Source organism: Halictus rubicundus, chromosome 14 (genome assembly GCF_050948215.1).
Source record: "Halictus rubicundus isolate RS-2024b chromosome 14, iyHalRubi1_principal, whole genome shotgun sequence".
In the NCBI taxonomy this organism is placed as follows: Eukaryota; Metazoa; Arthropoda; class Insecta; order Hymenoptera; family Halictidae; genus Halictus; species Halictus rubicundus.
The window spans coordinates 5,284,629-5,305,502 of record NC_135162.1 but is presented as its reverse complement, the minus strand read 5'-3'; the positions used below and the strand labels follow the sequence as shown (position 1 = coordinate 5,305,502).

At 39.1% G+C, this 20,874-nt stretch overlaps 1 protein-coding gene across 1 annotated transcript in view; it reads right to left on the bottom strand.

The window, feature by feature from the left end:
- Positions 1-20,874, bottom strand: part of LOC143360896 (glutamate receptor ionotropic, kainate 2) — a 327,145-nt gene that overhangs the window by 294,131 nt on the left and 12,140 nt on the right. The window contains exon 2 of the mRNA XM_076800073.1: positions 10,603-10,883. Within this exon, the coding sequence (XP_076656188.1) occupies positions 10,603-10,816 (214 nt within the window). The 5' untranslated portion in view covers positions 10,817-10,883. The remainder of the gene's footprint in view (positions 1-10,602; positions 10,884-20,874) is intronic.

The following is a 20,874-nucleotide window of genomic DNA, read 5'->3' as shown; positions in this document are numbered from 1 at the left end:
CAAAATATAATGTTAGCATATTTTATTCGAAATCTTCTGAACAAGTGTGACTCCATTTTATAGTGCAAGGAGTTCATCTGCGTTTACTGTCATCTCTGTCTCAAGAAATATTTTAAGATGTCAGTTACTGTCGTATAAGGCTCACATACACGACCGTTTCAAACAATTTTTTATCGTCCTCTTATAATGTTCCTAATATGTTATTTGTCGTTCATAATGTTCAAGAAGAACAGCTGCATACCAACAACAACAAAATATAATGTTAGCATATTTTATTCGAAATCTTCTGAACAAGTGTGACTCCATTTTATAGTGCAAGGAGTTCATCTGCGTTTACTGTCATCTCTGTCTCAAGAAATATTTTAAGATGTCAGTTACTGTCATATAAGACACATATACACGATCGTTTCAAACTATTTTTTATCGTCCTCTTATAATGTTCCTAATATGTTATTTGTCGTTCATAATGTTCAAGAAGAACAGCTGCATACCAACAACAACAAAATATAATGTTAGCATATTTTATTAGAAATCTTCTGAACAAGTGTGACTCCATTTTATAGTGCAAGGAGTTCATCTGCGTTTACTGTCATCTCTGTCTCAAGAAATATTTTAAGATGTCAGTTACTGTCATATAAGACACATATACACGATCGTTTCAAACAATTTTTTATCGTCCTGTCATAATGTTCGTAATATGTTATTTGTCGTTCATAATGTTCAAGAAGAACGGCTACATACCAACAACAACAAAGATAATGTTAGTATATTTTATTCGAAATCTTCTGAACAAGTGTGACTCCATTTTAGAGTGCAAGGAGTTCCTCTGCTTTTACTGTCATCTCTGTGTCAAGAAATTTTTTAAGATGTCAGTTACTGTCGTATAAGGCACACACACACGATCGTTCCAAAGAATTGTTTATCTTTCCAATTTTCGTATACAATTTTTGAAAAACAATTTTTGTAAGACGTCTTGCATAATTACATGAACTCCTTGCAATTTAATTCGTGGGCTCGAAATCAAACTATGCATATCATTTGGAACCGGAAATAATTTGTGCTGCTTCAAAGTCGATGCGCAAAATATAAAAATGGAGGAGCTTGTTTACTCCATAATAAACATTTTCCGCAACTGTTTCAGGCATCAATTTCGAGTTCGGCTAGGAACAAAATTCTAACAAGGCTTGACGAAATTCGCGGTGTGTCTGACGAATTCTCAACTAACGCGAGGTATACATACTTTAATCATGCACTGCCGACAGCGCGCTATAGCAAGTTAACAATAGCATAAACGCGTCTCGTCGTATCAGTCAGCGACACGAGGGCCTTTCACCGTGAACCTTTCAAGCGCTGCGAACCTTGAGCGTGTTTCTCGGACAAAGCTGCGCGAATTCCTGTCTGCGATTTTTAATTACCCGTGAACATTTGTACGGGGCGATCGCGAGCATGGCAAAAGAAGACGCGAAGGCCCCCTGGGAAGTATGAAAGGGACTTCTCGAGGCGATCGGAAAATTACCACCTAGCCTGTCCTATTGAAGAGATCTCGTGGAAACGAGCTTCAATGAACACTAGGCGGAAGCGAATCGCTATGGTGCTAACAGTATTAAAGATTTGCAGCTCGACGACCACCCAACGAGAATTATAATATGCTTAGAAGCTCTATGAAGGTGTGTTGCTCAGAAGCCGGCGTTCCGGCGATCTTCCCCATCATTCTTTTCAAAAGGGAGACCTCTCCGAACCATAGGAAAAGACTGGCTAATTAAACTCGCCTTTCATAAAGCCAACCTTTGCCATGGCAGCCAATTCATGCATCACTCTACTTCAATGTTCGGTTTGTTCAATTTTGAAAACGCGATTTTTAAATTTATTTTCTGGACCGTTTGCATTTAACCACTGACAGCAGTACGTCCAACTTTCTTTTTTAATAACGGTCCAAAAACTAAAGGTACGTATTTCACGTTATTTTTTTTTTTACAGATTTTCTTACAATTTTTACAGAATTCGTGAAATTATCATGACAAACGTCGATCTATGTTTTTAAAAAAATATATAGCTCATATAATTTTGACTTTTTTTTAGCTTGAAAAGATCGCACACGTACACCAAATACCAATAACTATCTGTGCAAAATCCCACTGCAAGAATTTCAATAGTACTCCTGGAAAAAATTCTTATAAATTGGTAAAAATGGCATTCGAATCCGGAATACCTGCCCAAAGCACGCTCTACAAAAAATAAATAACTCCCGAAATTTTTACTGTTTTTACCTGGAAAAAGTACCAGACGTACTCCAAATACCTGTGAATGTATGTGCAAAATCCTAACCCAAAAAATTTAATAGTTCTCCTAAGAAAAATTCCTAAATATTAGTACCAGATAGCATTCAAAACCAGAATTCCCCCTTAAAATATACTCAATAAAATAATATATACCTCCCGCCATTTTTATTGATTTTACTTGGAAAAAATGGCTGGTGTGCTTCAACTGACCGTGAATGTATGTGCAAAATCCTAACCCAAAAAATTTAATAGTTCTCTTTAGAAAAATTCCTAAATATTAGTACCAGATAGCATTCAAAACCAGAATTCCCCCTTAAAATATACTCTATAAAATAATATATAACTCCCGCCATTTTGATTGATTTTACTTGGAAAAAATGGCTGGTGTGCTTCAACTGCCCGTAAATGTATGTGCAAAATTCTAACCCAAAAAATGTAATAGTTCTCTTTAGAAAAATTCCTAAATATTAGTACCAGATAGCATTCAAAACCAGAATTCCCCCTTAAAATATACTCAATAAAATAATATATACCTCCCGCCATTTTGATTGATTTTACTTGGAAAAAATGACTGTTGTGCTTCAACTGCCCGTGAATGTATGTGCAAAATCCTAACCCAAAAATTTAATAGTTCTCTTTAGAAAAATTCCTAAAGATTAGTACCAGATGGCATTCAAAATCAGAATTCCCCCTTAAAGCGTGCTCTATAAAAAAATATATAACTCCGGACATTTTTATTATTTTTACTTGAAAAAAATCAGACATGTACTACGGATACCAATAAATATGTGTGCCAAATCCCAATGCAAGAAGTTTAATATTTCCCCAGAAAAAAATTCGAATGTCCTTGCTATATTCCTCATAATTTTCTGGCATGGAGGAAAGTCCAATTGGATGATTTCCACATTTCCACTTAAAATATGCTCTATAAAATAATATATAACTCCCGCCATTTTGATTGTTCTTTCTTGAAAAAAATGGCTAGTGTACTTCAACTACCAGTGAATGTATGTGCAAAATTCCAATTCAAAAAGTCTACGAGTTCTCCTGAGAAAAATTCCAAAAAATTGAGGTACTCCGAGAGCACCCCCTTGAGCGTGTCTCGACTCTGACAAAACCGAGATCCTCTCATTTCGCAATTTTGCCGATCCAGAAAAATGTCCAATGGGTTACTTGCGAGGAAGATCACATCATTAAGGTGCACTTGACAATTACTCGTCCTCCAATTTTTTGGATTTTGAGCGATTTTCAGCGATTTTGATTATTTTCACTTGAAAAAAATAGTGTACGTAGTTAAAATATCCTTAAATATATCTGCGAAATCTCAATGCGAAAGGTTGAACAGTTTTCCTGAGAAAAATTCCTGGACATTCGCGTGAAGACGGTCCCGAAAATAAGAATACCCGCTTAAACGAGCATCGACAGCTTGAGTGCCCGAACAAATCTGCAATCTGGCTCGATAATTGCGTCCCCGAGGAAGCGATTCGCACCAAGAATGGCACCAATCGTCCCAGCGTTTGTTGGCCAAATAGAACTCGTTTGGTTTGTCTCGAATATCAGAAAACAGGACACCGAGACCTCGGTGCTCGAGGCGACGAGGACGATCGTCCGATCTCTCCCGGTTTCTATCGTCTTGGCATCCCTTCAGGGTCCGGGGAACGGCGTTATAACGACGAAATAAAAGGCGAGAGACGTGGTCACGTCAGACTCTCGACCGTTCTCTCTAAACGGGTCGCATAAATTCCCGGGGCCGGAAACCGTAAGAACCCATAAGCGCAGTCGCAATTACTGAACACTTCTGGAGCTGCCGGCGGCGGAGATTGCGATCCCGCCAGGGATGAATTATCTCGTCCGAGGGTAGTTCTTTCGGAGGCTGCGAATGCCAGACAAGTGACGTCGCATTGTCTCGCGAATCAAGTGGTTTGCCGAGGAACCGACACTGGCTGTTTGTCGTGAATCAACCGCGCTGCCGAGAATCCAGGATTCTACGGAGGACGGCTTTCGCGCCTTTTGCCAGTTGGCAAGCAATTTTCCGCGGGGATGAAGCCTCCTACGAAATGGAACGCGATACACATTACACCGGAACAGCCAACAACGATGAATCAGGCTTTAATCCTGCGGAAAATGACAATAACCAGGACGAGCAACTCACGTGTCGGACCATTTAGACCAGAGGTTTTTAAACCTATTCAGTGATCGGCACCCCCTGCAATCTAAAACTAAGTTCTCGCACCCCCTTGAACAAATGTGTTGATTTAGAAAATTATGTCTGTCCCAAGATAATTTATTTATTGAAAAATTGAAATTTTGAAATTTCTCCCGCACCCCCAGGGGTTGGAAGCAGGTTAGGAACACTAATCAGATTCTGAAATTTCCTAGACGAATAAATGAAGATAATGAAATAATTGCTTGCTTGAAGACTTTGTGGATTTTTTAAACACTTGGAAGTATCTTCGAAAAATTAGAAATGTTGATCTATTGTTGCTACGAGAATGATTTGTCTGCAATTTCGAGAATCAAATGCACGGACCTAATACGTCTCGCATAGGTCAATGCGATCATTCTCCGTGAAAGCTTTAATGTGTCGGGATGCTTTTACTGCGCCATAGATTGTTTTCACACTGGGCGCATCAATAGTCGTCGATCAACGGAACGTCACTTCGCGAAATCACAAAAATAACTTCGGAGGTCCGACATTTTCGAGTGTAACAAATCGATAGGTCGAGGACCTTCCACCTTCGATTCCCAAGAACGAGAGCTTCGAATCCAACCGCAGTTTCCGCGGACTGAATCCCGATGAAGTTTTCACGTGGATTCTGATGACAGACAGCCATTTCGAGCATCTATACTATTATGGAACGAGCCACGTTCGCAGGATGGAGAAACGTGATTTCCTTAACTGCCTGAGGAACGACAGTGCATCGAAAGATTGATGTTGCCGTCTGGAAGAGATTGTCTCCCAGAAAGCGTGCGTCAAAGCAGTCGCAGAGTGACCAAGTTCGTCGCATTGACGTCATTTCCAGAAAAATGTTTGGGAAAGTCTTTAATATTGCATCTTTGTTGGCCTCTCGAAAAATTATGCAGAGAAGTGGAAGTTGCTAGTCCTACGAATTAATTTGTACACCTGATCAATTTAACCAGTTAACTGCGGAATTTAATTTTAAACATTCCTCAAGGCGCGGAATTAAAATCAAGCAATGACGAATATATACGTCGAATGCAGGCCAAATGCCGCTATTATAAATATTACGGAAAAGGGAAAGCAAAATGAGAAAGAATTACATTTTGATTCGATAAGAAATTAACAATTCATTAACGTTAACCGCACCGCAATAGAATTTTGGATGACGTGTATACACGTCAAACGCGCTTCACTGGTTAATGAGTATAGACCTAAATATTTCACCTTTATTTGCACTTGAAAAAATATACAGAAAATTGGAAGTTTCTAAGACTACTAGTTTTACAAATTAATTTGTTCGCCCCAGGGACCATAACTGTTATAACCAAAAAGAAAAAAAGTTATAGAATAACAAGTATTTCATCGACTATAATCGTATTGGTTATAAATAGGGATTATAAGTAACCGAACACTTTTTCTCTTGTTGGTAAATGTTATCGTTGAGAGAAATTCATTTCGATCACTTATAACAGTTATCAATGTGAGAAATTTACTTCGATCGCTAATAACAATTATCGAAGGGAGAAGTTTATTTCGGTCGCTCATAACAGTTATTGACGAAGGAAATTTGTAATAGTTATTATTAAATAGATCAACTTTCAACTGGTAGACGATCACTTGTTTAATAAATTTTTTATTCATAAAATTAATTGCTACAATCAAAATCTAATGTGACAAACATGAGTTTTTCCAAATTTTCTCCTGACAAATTACACCGCAAATCATCTAACGTTAATTTTAGAGCAGAAAAGCTTCATTCAACGCTAATCTGAGTTGCGGGCACAGCGTGAATTATGCACACTAGTTTTGATAAATACGAGAGTCTATATTTCCGATTTTCGTAGTTGAACAAATTTTGAATAATTCCTTTTTCAGATTTTTTTGTTGTTCTTATGGTCTGTTGACTCGTCTTGTTGTACGAAACCTTCTCAATGAATTTCACAGGGTTGCTCTATCCGAAAAAGAATACACAACTCAGCAATTAAACAAGCATCTTAAATGAATTTTCTCATGAATAATTATTATGAACAAGTGAAAAGAAATTCTATCAATGATAACTGTTATGAGTGATCAAAATGAACTTCTCTCGTTGATAACTGTTATGAGCGATCGAAATGAACTTATCTCATTGGTAAATGTTACGAGTAATTGAAATAAACTTCTCTCATTCATAACTATTATGAGCGATCGAAATGAACTTCTCTCGTTAATAACTGCTTCCAGCAATCGAAACGTTTTTTCTCCATCGATAACAGTTATTGAGGAGGATCCAATATTTTGGACTCTAATAATTGTTATTCGTAACCAAAAAGTATGAAAATCGATATTTTTTAACCATTTTGTTCTTTAATTTTTTTTCTTTATATTTTGTGTAGATTGTCTTAAACTTCTTATTAAGGATTTTTATCGTAGAAAATTTTAGAATAACTGTTATTTTTGGTCCCTGGACCACCCAATAGTGATTGTGGACCTAAATAAGTGATCCTGGTGTGCCCCCTAAAAATGTGCAGAAACGTAGAATTTCGAATTGGTACAAATTCGTACACCCAACACAAATTACACGAGTACAAACCTAGATAATTCACCACCGTTAAGAAGCCCACAGAAAAAGCAGAAGTTTCTAAAAGCAGAAAGTAAATGGAAAATTCGAAGACGTTTTAAGCACGGAGACGCGAAGTGGAAAATCCAGGCAGGGGCTCTAATGGCAAACGATTCGTCCCAAAAACCGAGCAGCTCTTACCGCTTAAGTCGGTTGCACGATCTCGAAATGGCCTTCGCTCGAGGACGTAATTCCCTCGAAACAGGACACTGAAAAATTGAGGTGCTTCGGTGGCCGCTACGTGACCACACTTAGAAACTGAAAGAAGACAGCCCAGGAGGCGAGACATCGCCGAGAGTCTGGTGAAATGGTTACCCAGGGTAGCCCTGGGATCGAATCCTCACCTGTTACCGAAGCGACTTCATCAGCCTCTTTGATATTCCATTCGCGTTTTCGCGGGCACTGGCAGACGTGCGTCCGAAACTTGTCCATCGACTTCACGGTCGCGAATATACAGGGTGCGTCACTAAATTGTACCACCTAAACTTATCTACTTGTTGCATAAACAATATCTTTCAAACAAAGGTAGCCACACATGAACCGGTACCTACAATGTAACAATTGATATGTTTATATTTCACTTTTTTGTCGAAACACCGAGACGACCTTCAGTTTTCGTTTAATAATGTGTAATGTTTGAATATGCAATTTGAAAGAGTAGTGCATGCCGAGTAAAAAACTGGTAGGGTATGTGGGGTGGAAAAGTAATAATTGCCGAGTTATTCTTTAGATAATCTTTGGTGGAAGTATGATGACAAAACTTTTTTATTTGAAATTATTTCGCATGCATGTCTTGTTCGATGTAGAAGAACTTTTGTTCCAAACTTTTTGTTATGCGATGAGTAGGTTAAATTCAGGCGGTACAGTTGACTGACTCGCCCTGTATATGTGTAATGAGCACACACGCGAAAATACGTAGGGTTGCGAATACATGGGAACGGTGGTTCGCCTCTGGCCACCTTACCACCCAGCAGCAGAAACTTTCCGTCGACCTAATTGGTCGAATTTCAACATGGTGAACCACCGCTGGCGAAACTTGGCCGCAATTGGAATCTTCCTGTTGACGGAGAGGGGGAGGGGGGAGAGTGTTTAACAAGAGGACTGGAAGGAGGGGTTACCTGTTGGCTGTCCCGTTAAAAAGGGTTGGAAAGCAATGCCTACCTACATTGATACGAGGATCAGTGAAATGTTAATCGGATTTTGTATTGTGCAACAGTATTGTTGTTCTTCTCAAAAAGACTTCTCAGCACGACGTTAAACATGCAATTTTTCCCCAATGTGATTTATTAAAGAGATCGAAATGCCATCGATATATTTTTTTTGCACGACACCCTATATATTTGTTTGGATATTCTTGTAGAGCATAAAGAGACGAATCTAACGAGTACCATAACCGTACCATTGCGATTGTTCAATATCGAGATATTCCTGTCTGAAGTAAGACACCTAACGCAAGCCCAAGCGAGACCTCACTTTTCAGACAGGAATATCTCGAGATTGACTGATCGAAATAGTATCGTTATTATACTCGTTGGACTCGTCCTTTCAAGCTCTACAATAATATCTAAGAGAAAACAGAAAGTGTATGAAAATTAATAAGGAAAACAAAAATTTATTTACAAATCTAGATAATTGCGAGGATTTCCATGAAAACTAGAAGTCTGCTTGTGGCAAACGGAACTTTCATCATAGCGGACTTATTACAGGGCACACTACAGATGGCTTCGTGTTGAAAGCTAATAGGATTGCGACGGAAGGAAGGTACTGTTCAGTTTCAGTCGGAAAAAGCTTTAACTTATTTCAACAGTGGAGGTATATTAACTCCTTTCTGCAGCTTTTAGATTTCTTAGTTCACCATCGTGATACGTAAACATTGTTTTATAGAGTGCTATTGCAGAATTTAATTTTGTACGAGCTTCCTATCGAAATAAAAGTTTAAGAAAAACATTGAAAATATTATATAAGCTTAAAATTTATATAAATTTTTACAGAGAGGGAATTTTGCAAACTAGAAGAAAATCGTTCAGATTATTATACAAGCTTAAAATTTGGTTTAGAGAACTATAAATATTTAAAAAGTAATACAAATACATTTGAGAATTTTGCAAGCTGGATGCAATCGATGCAAATAAAATTTTATCTCGTTAATTAAAAAATTGTAGGTTAATTTGTCGAAAAGTTCTCGGAGGCAAGCTGGTTGCCACGGGAAGCGCGGACGTAAGAACCGTGAAGTGGCAAATTAACTTATAGAACGCTTAATTAGCCAGACTGTTAAATTGAATTTATCATCGGGATGAGAGAGCGAGAGTGTCGTGCGTTAACTACTTTCCCGGGAATTTGTATCGGGCACGTTACTAAAAAAAAAAAGGAAAAGAATATTCGCAGGCGTTAATTAGTCGCAGAAGTAATTAAAACTCGGTTAATTTCGGTCGCCCCGTGTCAAAGATTAACTCCGCGTCACTCGATAAAAGTCCTCAGGGGTGGGAAAAGGGACACACTTTTTTGCAGGTCGCGTGTTCCCATCTTGAAAGCCGAAGCCAACGTAAAAAAGGTGTGCAGCTACCGCGAGATAAATTTAATTACACGTTTAAATATCCTTAGATGAATGCACCGATGAACCGTGCAGAGCTCGTCCTAATTTCGCAATTAATTGCGACACGCGCGGTATGAAAAAATTGTGCAGCTTTGTGTACTTCTGCAATTTGTAAATTTGAAAAGTATACTAAAATTACCTTAAAAAATATTACATTGAATTACACGAATCTATAAAATTAGAGAATCATTGGTTTTCTTGCAGCAATTTGTTTAAGACAACCTCTAAAAGATGGAGAATTTGCATAAAGTTTCTCAGTGTGTTTGTAAATACCTGTCGTCCATGATAATTTGATAAACTGTGAATTTCAGTCACGAAATTGTAGAAAAAATACTGTTTTTGGCATCTCTATTTGGGTTTCGAAAAATGAATTTGAGTTTTAATAACGACGATCAAACAAAAGAAAATTCCAGGAACGTTTTTCGATGGACCGCGGTGAAAGAGTTTCGATTTAGCATGACCGCAAATGTGTACACTGTCGATTAACTTTTAACATTGATTTATCTACAAAGAAAACTACGAAAATGAAAACTTTTTGCATATTCGTTTCATATATCGATCTCTGCGGTTGCAATACAAATTTGAATCGTAAACAATTTACAGCATGGTGCACTATTTGTACAATCATAGTTGTCTATTTGAGAAAGAACATTTTTTTACAAAGTAAGTGATCTATTTCCTAGACTCTACTGTGGATCATTGTAGTCTGAAAAAGTTTCTTTACACTGTCGAATACCTTGAAAATATCTGCCTATAAAATAACTGTAAATAAAATTTCAAGGATGAATTGTAAATGTTATGTGAATATACCGGATGTTATGGACGTAGAAATGTTTATATTTTGATTTTTAAAATAGAATTTGATGGGAAATTTCGATAGGAAAAATTGTACGTTTGGAGAATAGAACTGTGTCGCAGACGTGATCGGTAGGTTTGCCATTGTACTCACCAATTCTGATAACCGGTGGCAGCGACATGGCAGTGGTAACCAAGACGACAATGATGGCGAACAACAGTGCCATTGTGCCCGACGTGATTTCAGCTCGCACCTGACTATGACATCGTTCTTGCGTGCTCCGTCGCAAGACAAAATACAACAACGATACTGAACATCGGATACATGGAGACACAACTAGATCGTTTTCACGTACACTTCCACACATGAACCGCACATTTTCGGGCCGGGACACGCGTCGATGAAAATCCTTGCTAGACCGTCGTCCCTTGCATCTGAAAACAGAATAATCAAAGTGTCAAAAACATGGAATCAAACCTGGTAGTCGATAGAAAGCTATTTTTATTTTATTGAGCAAAGTGCGCCGAATTTGACCCTGGATTAGACCTCATTTATAACTCGTACACAATTGACAATATTTTTATTTTATAAGACTAAACCTGACGAATTGAACACCGCATTGGGCCTCATTAACAACTCGTGGACAATTGACAATATAGTTTTATTTTATAAGACAAAACCTGGTTTAATTCTATATTGAACCTAATTTACAAATTCTGAGCAACTGACAATATTTTAATTTTGTAAGACGAAGCCTGAAGAATTTGAATCTATATTAGACCTAATTTAAAAATTCTGGGCAACTCACAATATTTTTATTTTATAAAACGAAACCTGACGAATTTGAATCTATATTAGATCTAATTTACAAATTCTGGGCAACTGACAATATTTTTATTTTATAAAACGAAACCTGACGAATTTGAATCTATGTTAGACCTAATTTACAAATTCTAGGCAACTGACATTTTTATTTTATAAGACAGAACCCAACGAATTCGAACCTGCACTAGACCTAATCTAAAAATCCTGACCAATTGACAATACTGATCAGCCTGGAGATATTTCTTTTGTGCGATTTTTCGATGCACAATCCCCTCTCAAGCTCTGTTCGACTCCAACGATAACACTTCACTAATCCGAGTAACACACTACACAGTGGATTTTCATGCAAAATAAAAATCGTTTGCATAAATGACAAGTTATCTACAGAGACACTTGTCACTTGACTTAATAATTTTAAAGAGTTCAAGACATTGCGACACTATTTTCAAGTTCCCTGACTAATTTTACTGTGTGCATCGGATCTACTCATTTCCATGAATGCATAAAATCCGTAGAAATCACGATTGACGATTCCATTAAACGTACATATCACTAGACCAGTGCTGTTCAACGTCTGCCCGTACGGGCAGCGATTTTCTTGCCCTGGGCATACACAAAACGGCGGGCACGAACCCACGCCCTCACGGGCAAGGCTGCATGTACTTGTCACACGCATTGTCACAGCTACGTGGCCAGCTATGTCTCTGTGCTACGGCCTTTCCCTACTCCGCTGAGTCACTTGCCCGTGCCTGTGCCAGAAGCTGTGCCCGTATTTGGGCCCGTACCTGTGCCCATTCCTGTGCCCGTACCTGTGCCCGTATCTGTACCCTTTCCTGTGCCCGAACCTGTGCCCCTAGCTGTGCCCATACCTGTGCCCGTACCTGTACCCGTTCCTGTGCCCCTAGCTGTACCCGTACCAGTGTCCGTACCTGTTCCCGTACCTGTGCCCGTATCTGTACCCTTTCCTGTGCCCAAACCTGTGCCCCTAGCTGTACCCATACCTGTGCCCGTTTCTGTGCCCGTACCTGTGGCCGTTCCTGTGCTCATACTTGAGCCCGTACCTGTGCCCCTAGCTGTGCCCCTAGCTGTGCCCGTTTCTGTGCCCGTACCTGTGCCCGTTCCTGTGCTCATACTTGGGCCCGTACCTGTGCCCCTAGCTGTGCCCCTAGCAGTGCCCGTAGCTGTGCCCGTACCTATGCCCGTGCCCGTACCTGTGCCCGTTCCTGTGCTCATACTTGGGCCCGTACCTGTGCCCCTAGCTGTGCCCGTAGCTGTGCCCGTACCTATGCCCGTGCCCGTACCTGTGCCCGTTCCTGTGCTCATACTTGGGCCCGTACCTGTGCCCCAAGCTGTGCCCCTAGCTGTGCCCCTAGCTGTGCCCGTAGCTGTGCCCCTAGCTGTGCCCGTAGCTGTGCCCGTAGCTGTGCCCGTGCCTATGCCCGTGCCCACGGGCATCGGCGGGCGTCCTTGCCCGCTAATGGGCACGTTGCACAGCTCTGTACTAGGCACAGGAAAAATAACACAGTAGGAAGATAAAAATAATGTAGGAGCACCGATATGTTGTTATCAATGTATCAAAACGACTAAAGGAAGAAACAATTCCAGTAGAGTGTAATCGACTCAGCAAATTGTTACACCATTATTCCTGCGCAAGGGTGCACAGGAGCTTAGCTCTCCGGGCCCTAATAGCCATTATAACGGCATAATCCCGAAACAAGCTACTTTTCCCCGTTTTCGTGTTATTGAAAGGCACGAGTACGAGTTTCATGAAAGGCGAAAGCCAGACCCAGACGGGGCCGACATTCTCATTAAACGTCGATCGTTGAAAAATGTCGGGGAGTCTCTCTCGGATCGCCGGCTGATACGGTCGATGGCAGAGTCAATGGCAGAGTCAATGGCAGAGTCAATGGCAGAGTCAATGGCAGACGAGCCTCTCTCGCGCCATTTCGTTGACTAAACACACACACACAGGCGCGCACAGACTGGCCTCGTACTCTCTGGATCAAATGGATGGATATCACCGCGTATCGGCCATAATTTCGCGGACGTCGCCCCGGCGCGGAATTTACGTTCGTCTTCGGTGTGTGTACAAGTTCCGGGTGATACCTAATGGACGCCATCAGTTTAATGGAAACCCTTCAAGTGTGCTAGCATGCGCGCGATTCTTGCCAACCGTGTTCCTAATCATTTTCCGCGAGAATGTAAAGAGGAATTTTGAGACGGTTATTCCGGGAGCAGCTCGTGTTTCTTCTGAAATTCTTGAACGGATAGTAAATGATTTATTGATGCCGGAGTATCAGATGTTTGGGGAAGTTCGAGGTTGACGAGAGTGGTTCGTTGACGATGTGGATTCGACGGAGTTTGCCCTTCGAGTTAGGATCTTCGAAAAGTGCCGACGGGTCTAGGAAACACAGTTAACCCTGCAAGTTTTAATATAGGCTAACCGGGACGCGTTCGAAGGTTCAGTTGACATAAGCGGGGGACTGTGTGTTAAGTGTGCGGTTGGGAGATGTGTTTGACGGCGGAGGTAATTTAGAATGCGAGGAGTTCTATTTGAGTGTGATGTTTGTCTGAGATGATTTACCTAATTGATTCCACCGAAGCAAACACACTGATTTCTCTATATATGTCGCCGAGGCCTGGATGATAAATGTCATCCATGTCGAATATACACCGTGAGGGGCCACGAAGTTCGAGAGGGCTCAGACGCCAAGGAGTGCAAACATAACACGGCTCGGTTATGTCTCCTGGACGATACTTGTCGCTATCAAGACCCGTGTTGTTGACATATATCGAGAATTCACTTTAATATGAAAAAATTGATAGTGTTCGGTCAGAATATATAAAACAAGCTTCTCGAATCTGCAATCTTCGAGCTTCTCGAATTTGCAATGTACATTAATTGTTGCCTATCGTTTTCATTTTTGAATAGTCTCAGTGAAATAATTCAGAGATTAATCAAATATAATTGAGATAGTTCTCTGAAGTTAAACATTGCCTGCAATTTCTATTCATCTTGAAAATGTGGAAAAATTCGAAGATCCAATATCTGGGAGTGTTTATTTATCGCATTAGATGAAAATCTCTCGTGTACAATCCATCCAATGATTTCACTCGAAATGTGTATGACATTTTTATGCTATCTCTTGAAGGAGATAATTAGATTTTCCCGTGAGATAATTTTCAAGATTTATAATAGAGATTGCAAACAAACGTTCCACTTTTGGAAACAGAGTAACCAAAATGAAGCAGCAACAGTCATCGATCGAAATTGGTTTAGTCTACATCGATTCCAATTATGGTTCTAATATTTATTCCGAAATCGATAATCGATTTCACAATCGGATATGCCTCGAAACAAATACCACAGCCAACGCAGAACAAAATGGGGCAAAAGGACGTCCACTGATCGAAGATTGAAGTCATTCAGAAGCTAGAAATGAGTATGGTTAAAAGGAATTGACTCTACCTTACGGCTTTAAAATCCTTTTCCCTTTAAGGGCGAGTTTTACGAGCTTCCCGCTGACATAGTCTCAAGGTTAGGGGAAAACAGAATCGTTTGAGATGAAACCCAGCAGATTTGTTCCTCTGAGATCACAGGATCGGAGTTTCTAATAATTCGAAAGAATTGAAGAACAGTTTATATCTTTATTTATTTAGGACGTTGTGTTCTGACCGTTTCGAACAAGTTTTGAGTACATGACACTGGAGGATTGTCGTCCGAGTCCCTACGGCACAGTTTGTAGTCAATAGTAAACAGTTACCAACTGATCGATTGTGTTGACTGGTTTGCACTGCTATTTGTGTGTATTGTTGCGAAATAACATCATTGTCCTTGAAAAATATTTGCTTAGACGTAATTAGGGATTTGGGATGTTTGTTCTGATGTATGTGTATTCTCAAAAGAAAATATACAAGTATTCTCAAGTAGAATCTCGATTTCCGTAGATCGCAGAATTTATTGCAGTTGAAACAAGATACTTTTTATTAGAATTTTTGGTTTCCAACATTTTTGTGATTTTTGTGCGCTCGTGAATATCTCAAGAGGAAGACGAAGGCATATGCAGTCTTATTATTTATGGTAATATCGAAAATTATTTAGGAATTGTATTACGGTGTGTACTCTCACGATAGAAATTAAATTTCAAGAAAAAAGTGTATGTCTCAAAATTTTGTAAATGATTGCTAAACCGATATTATTATTAGTGATGATAGCCCATTTTTATTATCTCCTTCTGTATGTAAATTCGAAATTATTCTAATTACAACGTTTTTTTTTTTAAATCCCACACTAAAATTTTAATAAATTCAACTTTGGGGGGAAGTGTGTGTTCAAATTGATTCTGGAGATTTTTGCAGTAGCATGCTCATGCCATAGCAAATTTTAAGGTTTTTATATTTTAAATAGATATTGAAAAATTGTGCGAAAAGGAACAAAAAATTGTCAAACGGAACGGTGAATAATTCGATAAAATCCATTTTTATTTTAAAAAAGAAGAAATTTATTTGATTTTCATGCAAAAATTCCCACGAATGTATGTGGGTCAACCCAATATATTGCTGGACGCTGCGTGAATATTTAGTAAAATAGCTCGCGAACTATAGGGGGGTGGGGGGGCGAGCATAGGAAAATTATAATAGTTCGCAAGTGGTGGTGGACTGTCACTGATCGGACATACTGTCTTTTAGAGAACTGCACCTATCCAAATTAATTATGCACCGGGTGCACAAATTACTGTACCACGAATTGTATTGAAAAATACAGAAGAGAAGTATGAATAATAGAAAAATATATTAAATGCGGGATTTTTAATCAATGTTTACGGATTCAATATGAAGTTTTCATAGAGTGTTCGAATTTTACCGTGACGTGAAAGAGGTGGATCAGTTTTTTGCAGTGCCACTGCGAATCCAATGGCAGCAATCATACCGTCCCTTCGAACAGGGGCGTACACAATTCCCGTGGCACCTGGCACAACAAAATCTGTCAGTCGTAAGGGGTGGCACGATCAGAAAGTTGATCGATACTCGCCCGTATAAAAGGAGTTCCGAAGCGACGTACGAGTTCGGTGTCGATGCCACATGCAGCTCACGCTTCCGCTATTAGAGTTAACGTAAACGGATTTAAACTAACCCAATTTACCGTGGGGTAACTTTGCTGCCCCGTTCCCCTCTCCCTTTCAACCGTGTTTGTTTGCCGTTTCTCCTACGAACCGGCCTTAAGCGGCCGGCTTGATTACGTAGGCGTGTCCGGGCAGTCCGAAACCTCCTTCTTTCTCCACCTCAAACAATTCCCTTCCGTCACCCTAACTTTTCCCCGGATCCCGAGGGTTTAGGGTTGCCATGGGGTTTACGACCCTTCGGAATGCGTAGAAATCATCCCATTGGACGTCTTTCCTCCATGCCACCAAATTATGAGGGATATTGCAAGGACATTCGAATTTTTTTTCTGGGGAAATATTAAACTTCTTGCATTGGGATTTGGCACACATATTTATTGGTATTCGAAGTACATGTCTAATTTTTTTCGAGTAAAAATAATAAAAATTGCAGGAGTTATATATTTTTTTATACAGCACGATTTAAGGGGGCATTCTGGTGTCGAATGTCGTTGGTTACTAATATTTAGAAATTTTTCTTAGGAGAACCATTAAACTTTTTGAATTAGGATTTTGCATATACTTTCATGGGTATTTGGAGAACATCAGGTATTTTTTTCAAGCACTAACAATAAAAATTGCAGGAGTTATATATTTTTTTATACAGCACGATTTAAGGGGTCATTCTGGTGTCGAATGTCGTTGGTTACTAACATTTAGAAATTTTTCTTAGGAGAACCATTAAACTTTTTGAATTAGGATTTTGCATATACTTTCATGGGTATTTGGAGAACATCAGGTATTTTCTTCAAGCACTAACAATAAAAATTGCAGGAGTTATATATTTTTTTATACAGCATGACAAAAGGGGCCAGTCTGGTGTCGAATGCCACTGGTCACTAATATTTAGAAATTTTTCATAGGAGAACCATTAAACTTTTTGGATTAGGATTTTGCATATACTTTCACGGGTATTTGGAGAACATCAGGTATTTTTTTCAAACACTAACAATAAAAAGTGCAGGAGTTATATATTTTTTTATACAGCACGATTTAAGGGGTCATTCTGGTGTCGAATGTCGTTGGTTACTAATATTTAGAAATTTTTCTTAGGAGAACCATTAATCTATTTGGATTAGGATTTTGCATATACTTTAGTGGGTATTTGGAGAACATCAGGTATTATTTTCAAGCACTAAGAATAAAAATTGCGGGAGTTATAGATTTTTTTATACAGCATGATTTAAAGGCCATTCTGGCGTGGAATGCCACTGGTTGCTAATGTTTAGGAATTTTTCTTAGGAGAACGACTAAACTTTTTGGATTAGGATTTTGCGCATACTTTCGTGGTTATTTGGAGCACATCGGGTATTTTTGTTAAGTAATAACAATCAAAATTGTGGGAGTTGTATATATTTTTGCAGAGTGCGTTTTAAAGGGGCATTCTGGGTTTGAGTGCAATTTTTACAAATTTTTAAGAATTTTTACAGGAAAACTGTTAAACTTCCTACATACTGGTATTTGGAGTATATTTGCGATTCTTTTTTAAATAAAAATAATCAAAACTGTGAATACCCCCTTAATGGAATCCCCACGCTTACGAGACGCACTCACGCAAATGATCTTGCTCAAATTACAAGATCGTCAAAAATTTCCTAGTAATGTAATCTTCTCAATTAACCCCCTGGACATCTTCCCGAAGCAAATTGCAAAATAAACGACCAGACCTCGTTTCTGTTACGTATTTCTGCGACAACGGAGTCGCTTTCCGCGAGGAAAATCTGAAAGTTTTCCAGTGGAAACGATGGGCGGTCTTCTCGCTCGCTTAAAGTGAAATAATGGCCGCTCGTTAACGTCCGCTGATCGGGACACGATCATTATACTTGATGAAGTTTCGCGCGATTCATGGAAACGGGGACGAAGAGATGTGGCGCGCTGTGTAATGAAACGGAAACGCTCTTTATAAGATCATCGTGTCGCGTTTTAGTCACGCTTCGTTTCCTGCTCAAGTAGGCTTTGTTAAATATCATATTTGTCATTCACGATATGCGTCATCCTTTAAAGTGTTACACTGAATCTTTCTACCATTGCTTAAAAAAAAAAATAAAATAAACAATAGCATGGACACTCACTTTCGAAATTGGTTCAAAAATGTCAAAAATGTGTCCTTGATCTGTATATATCCTCTCAAGGTCACCTTGTCCGGCGACCTTTTTAGACGGTTTTAGCCATTGCTCGATGGTCGTTAATAATTAACGAACGCCTCGTGTGGAAGGCGACCCGTTTCGCCCCTTTTAATTCAATTTACTCGAAATCAACGCTTCGGGACGAACGAATAATTTAGTTTGGAAACAACAAATTGCTAACAATTTGTGGCCGCTTCGTTCAACTAAATCGTCTAAATTTTTGAAACCGAAACTTTCGAACGAACCTGTGTTATAATAAATATAATTCTATCAGAAGATCAAACAGCAGCGGAGAGAATGCAGGATATTTTAAAGAGCGAGATAAATTATTTCACAAACTGCAGCAGCCGTAAATAATTTTTCCGCCTTCGTTCGATGAACACGTGTTACTGCAGTAATTCGATTACGCGCATTCTTTAATCGGCTCGGGAGCACCGAAAGCTCGCGCCGCGGGCCGTCGTTGATCAAACATTTGCCGAGACGAGATTAATTAAGAGATTCATTAAAAGCCCGTTTCGCCGGAGCCCGGGAAACCTTTAACAACAATTTGTTTCGCGTCGTGTCGCGGCCGTTGTGTTTTCTTCTCTGCGGCAGGCGTCTCCGTCGCCACTGTTTTCAATTTTACGCGGCGCGCGAGACAGAAAGAGGATTAACTATTACGACGTACACTGTTTCGAGTTTGTTGTCCGAGTTTCGTTTACGACTTACGAGCCCAGCTTAATTCTATTCGGCCGTAAAACCTCCGGAGGGACCTCCCCTTCGGCGTCCGAGGACTCAACTACCCCGAATGTTTTTATTCGTCCCGCCACGAATTCTACGCATTGTTCTTTATTCCCAGGCATGTTCCAGGGGGGTTAGTCTCTCTTGCTATGCCTTGTCATATGGGTCGATTAGAATCACCCTCTAGATGGAGTTTCATCCCGTAACATGGAAGAATTACGAGCGCTAAATCAGGAAATAGAGCTCGTGTTTATCGATGTTGTGCGCACGACGCAGAAGCTACACAACAGTGTTCTGTGGTCGTAACACACGTGTGTACGGAAAATATTGTGAAAAATTACCTTTACCGTTTTATTCGCCATTTTGACCGAATACTAGATCACTTCTGTAGAATTAATCCAGATGTTTCATTTCCTTCGATTCACACCACAATACTAATAACTATACTATACAATACGACTATACAATACTATACTAATTAATATACAAAATCATTTTTCTGTTTCCGATCAGTAGAACCACCGGATGGCGACCGTCGACCCATGCTTTTCAAAACCTACTCTATAAACAAATATATAACTCGTGTAGTTTTAATTATTTTTAATTGACAAAAATCGCACGTGTACCTCACACACCAGTAAATATGTGTGCAAAATCCCAATGTGAGAAGTTTCATGGTTCTGCTGAAAAAAATTCTTAAAAATTTGTAAAAATAACACTCACATCCAGAGTACCCCTTTAAAACGCACTCCACAAAAATATACATAACTCCCACAATTTTTATTGTTTTTACTTGGAAAAAATACCAGAAGTACTCCAAATACCCGTGAAAGTATGTGCAAAATCGTAACCCGAAAAATTTAATAGTTCTCCTAAGAAAAATTCCTAAAGATTAGTACCAGATAGCATTCAATATCAGAATTCCCCCCTAAAATATACTCTATAAAATAATATATAACACCCGCCATTTTGATTGTTTATACTTGGAAAAAATGGCTGTAGTACATCGACTGCCCGTGCATGTATGTGTAAAATCCTAATCCAAAAAGTCTACTAGTTCTCCTGAATGCCCCCTTAAATCATACTGTATAAAAATATATATAACTCCGGACATTTTTATTATTTTTACATGAAAAAAATCAGACATGTACTTCGAATACGAATGAATATGTGTGCCAAATCCCAATGCAAGAAGTTTAATATTTTTCAAGAAAAAACTTCGAACGTACGTGCAATATTCCTCATAATTTGCTGGCATGGAGGAAAGACGTCCAATGGGATGATTTCTACATTTCCACTTAAAATATGATCTATAAAATAATATATAACTCCCGCCATTTTTATTGTTTTTACTTGGAAAAACTGGCTGTTGTACATCGACTGCCCGTGCATGTATGTGTAAAATCCTAATCCAAAGAGTCTACTAGTTCTTCTGAGAAAAATTCCTAAACATTAGTAACCAATGGCATTCGACACCAGAATGGCTACTTAAATCATACTGTATAAAAAAATATATAACTCCGGACATTTTTATTATTTTTACATGAAAAAAATCAGACATGTACTTCGAATACGAATGCATATGTGTGCCAAAT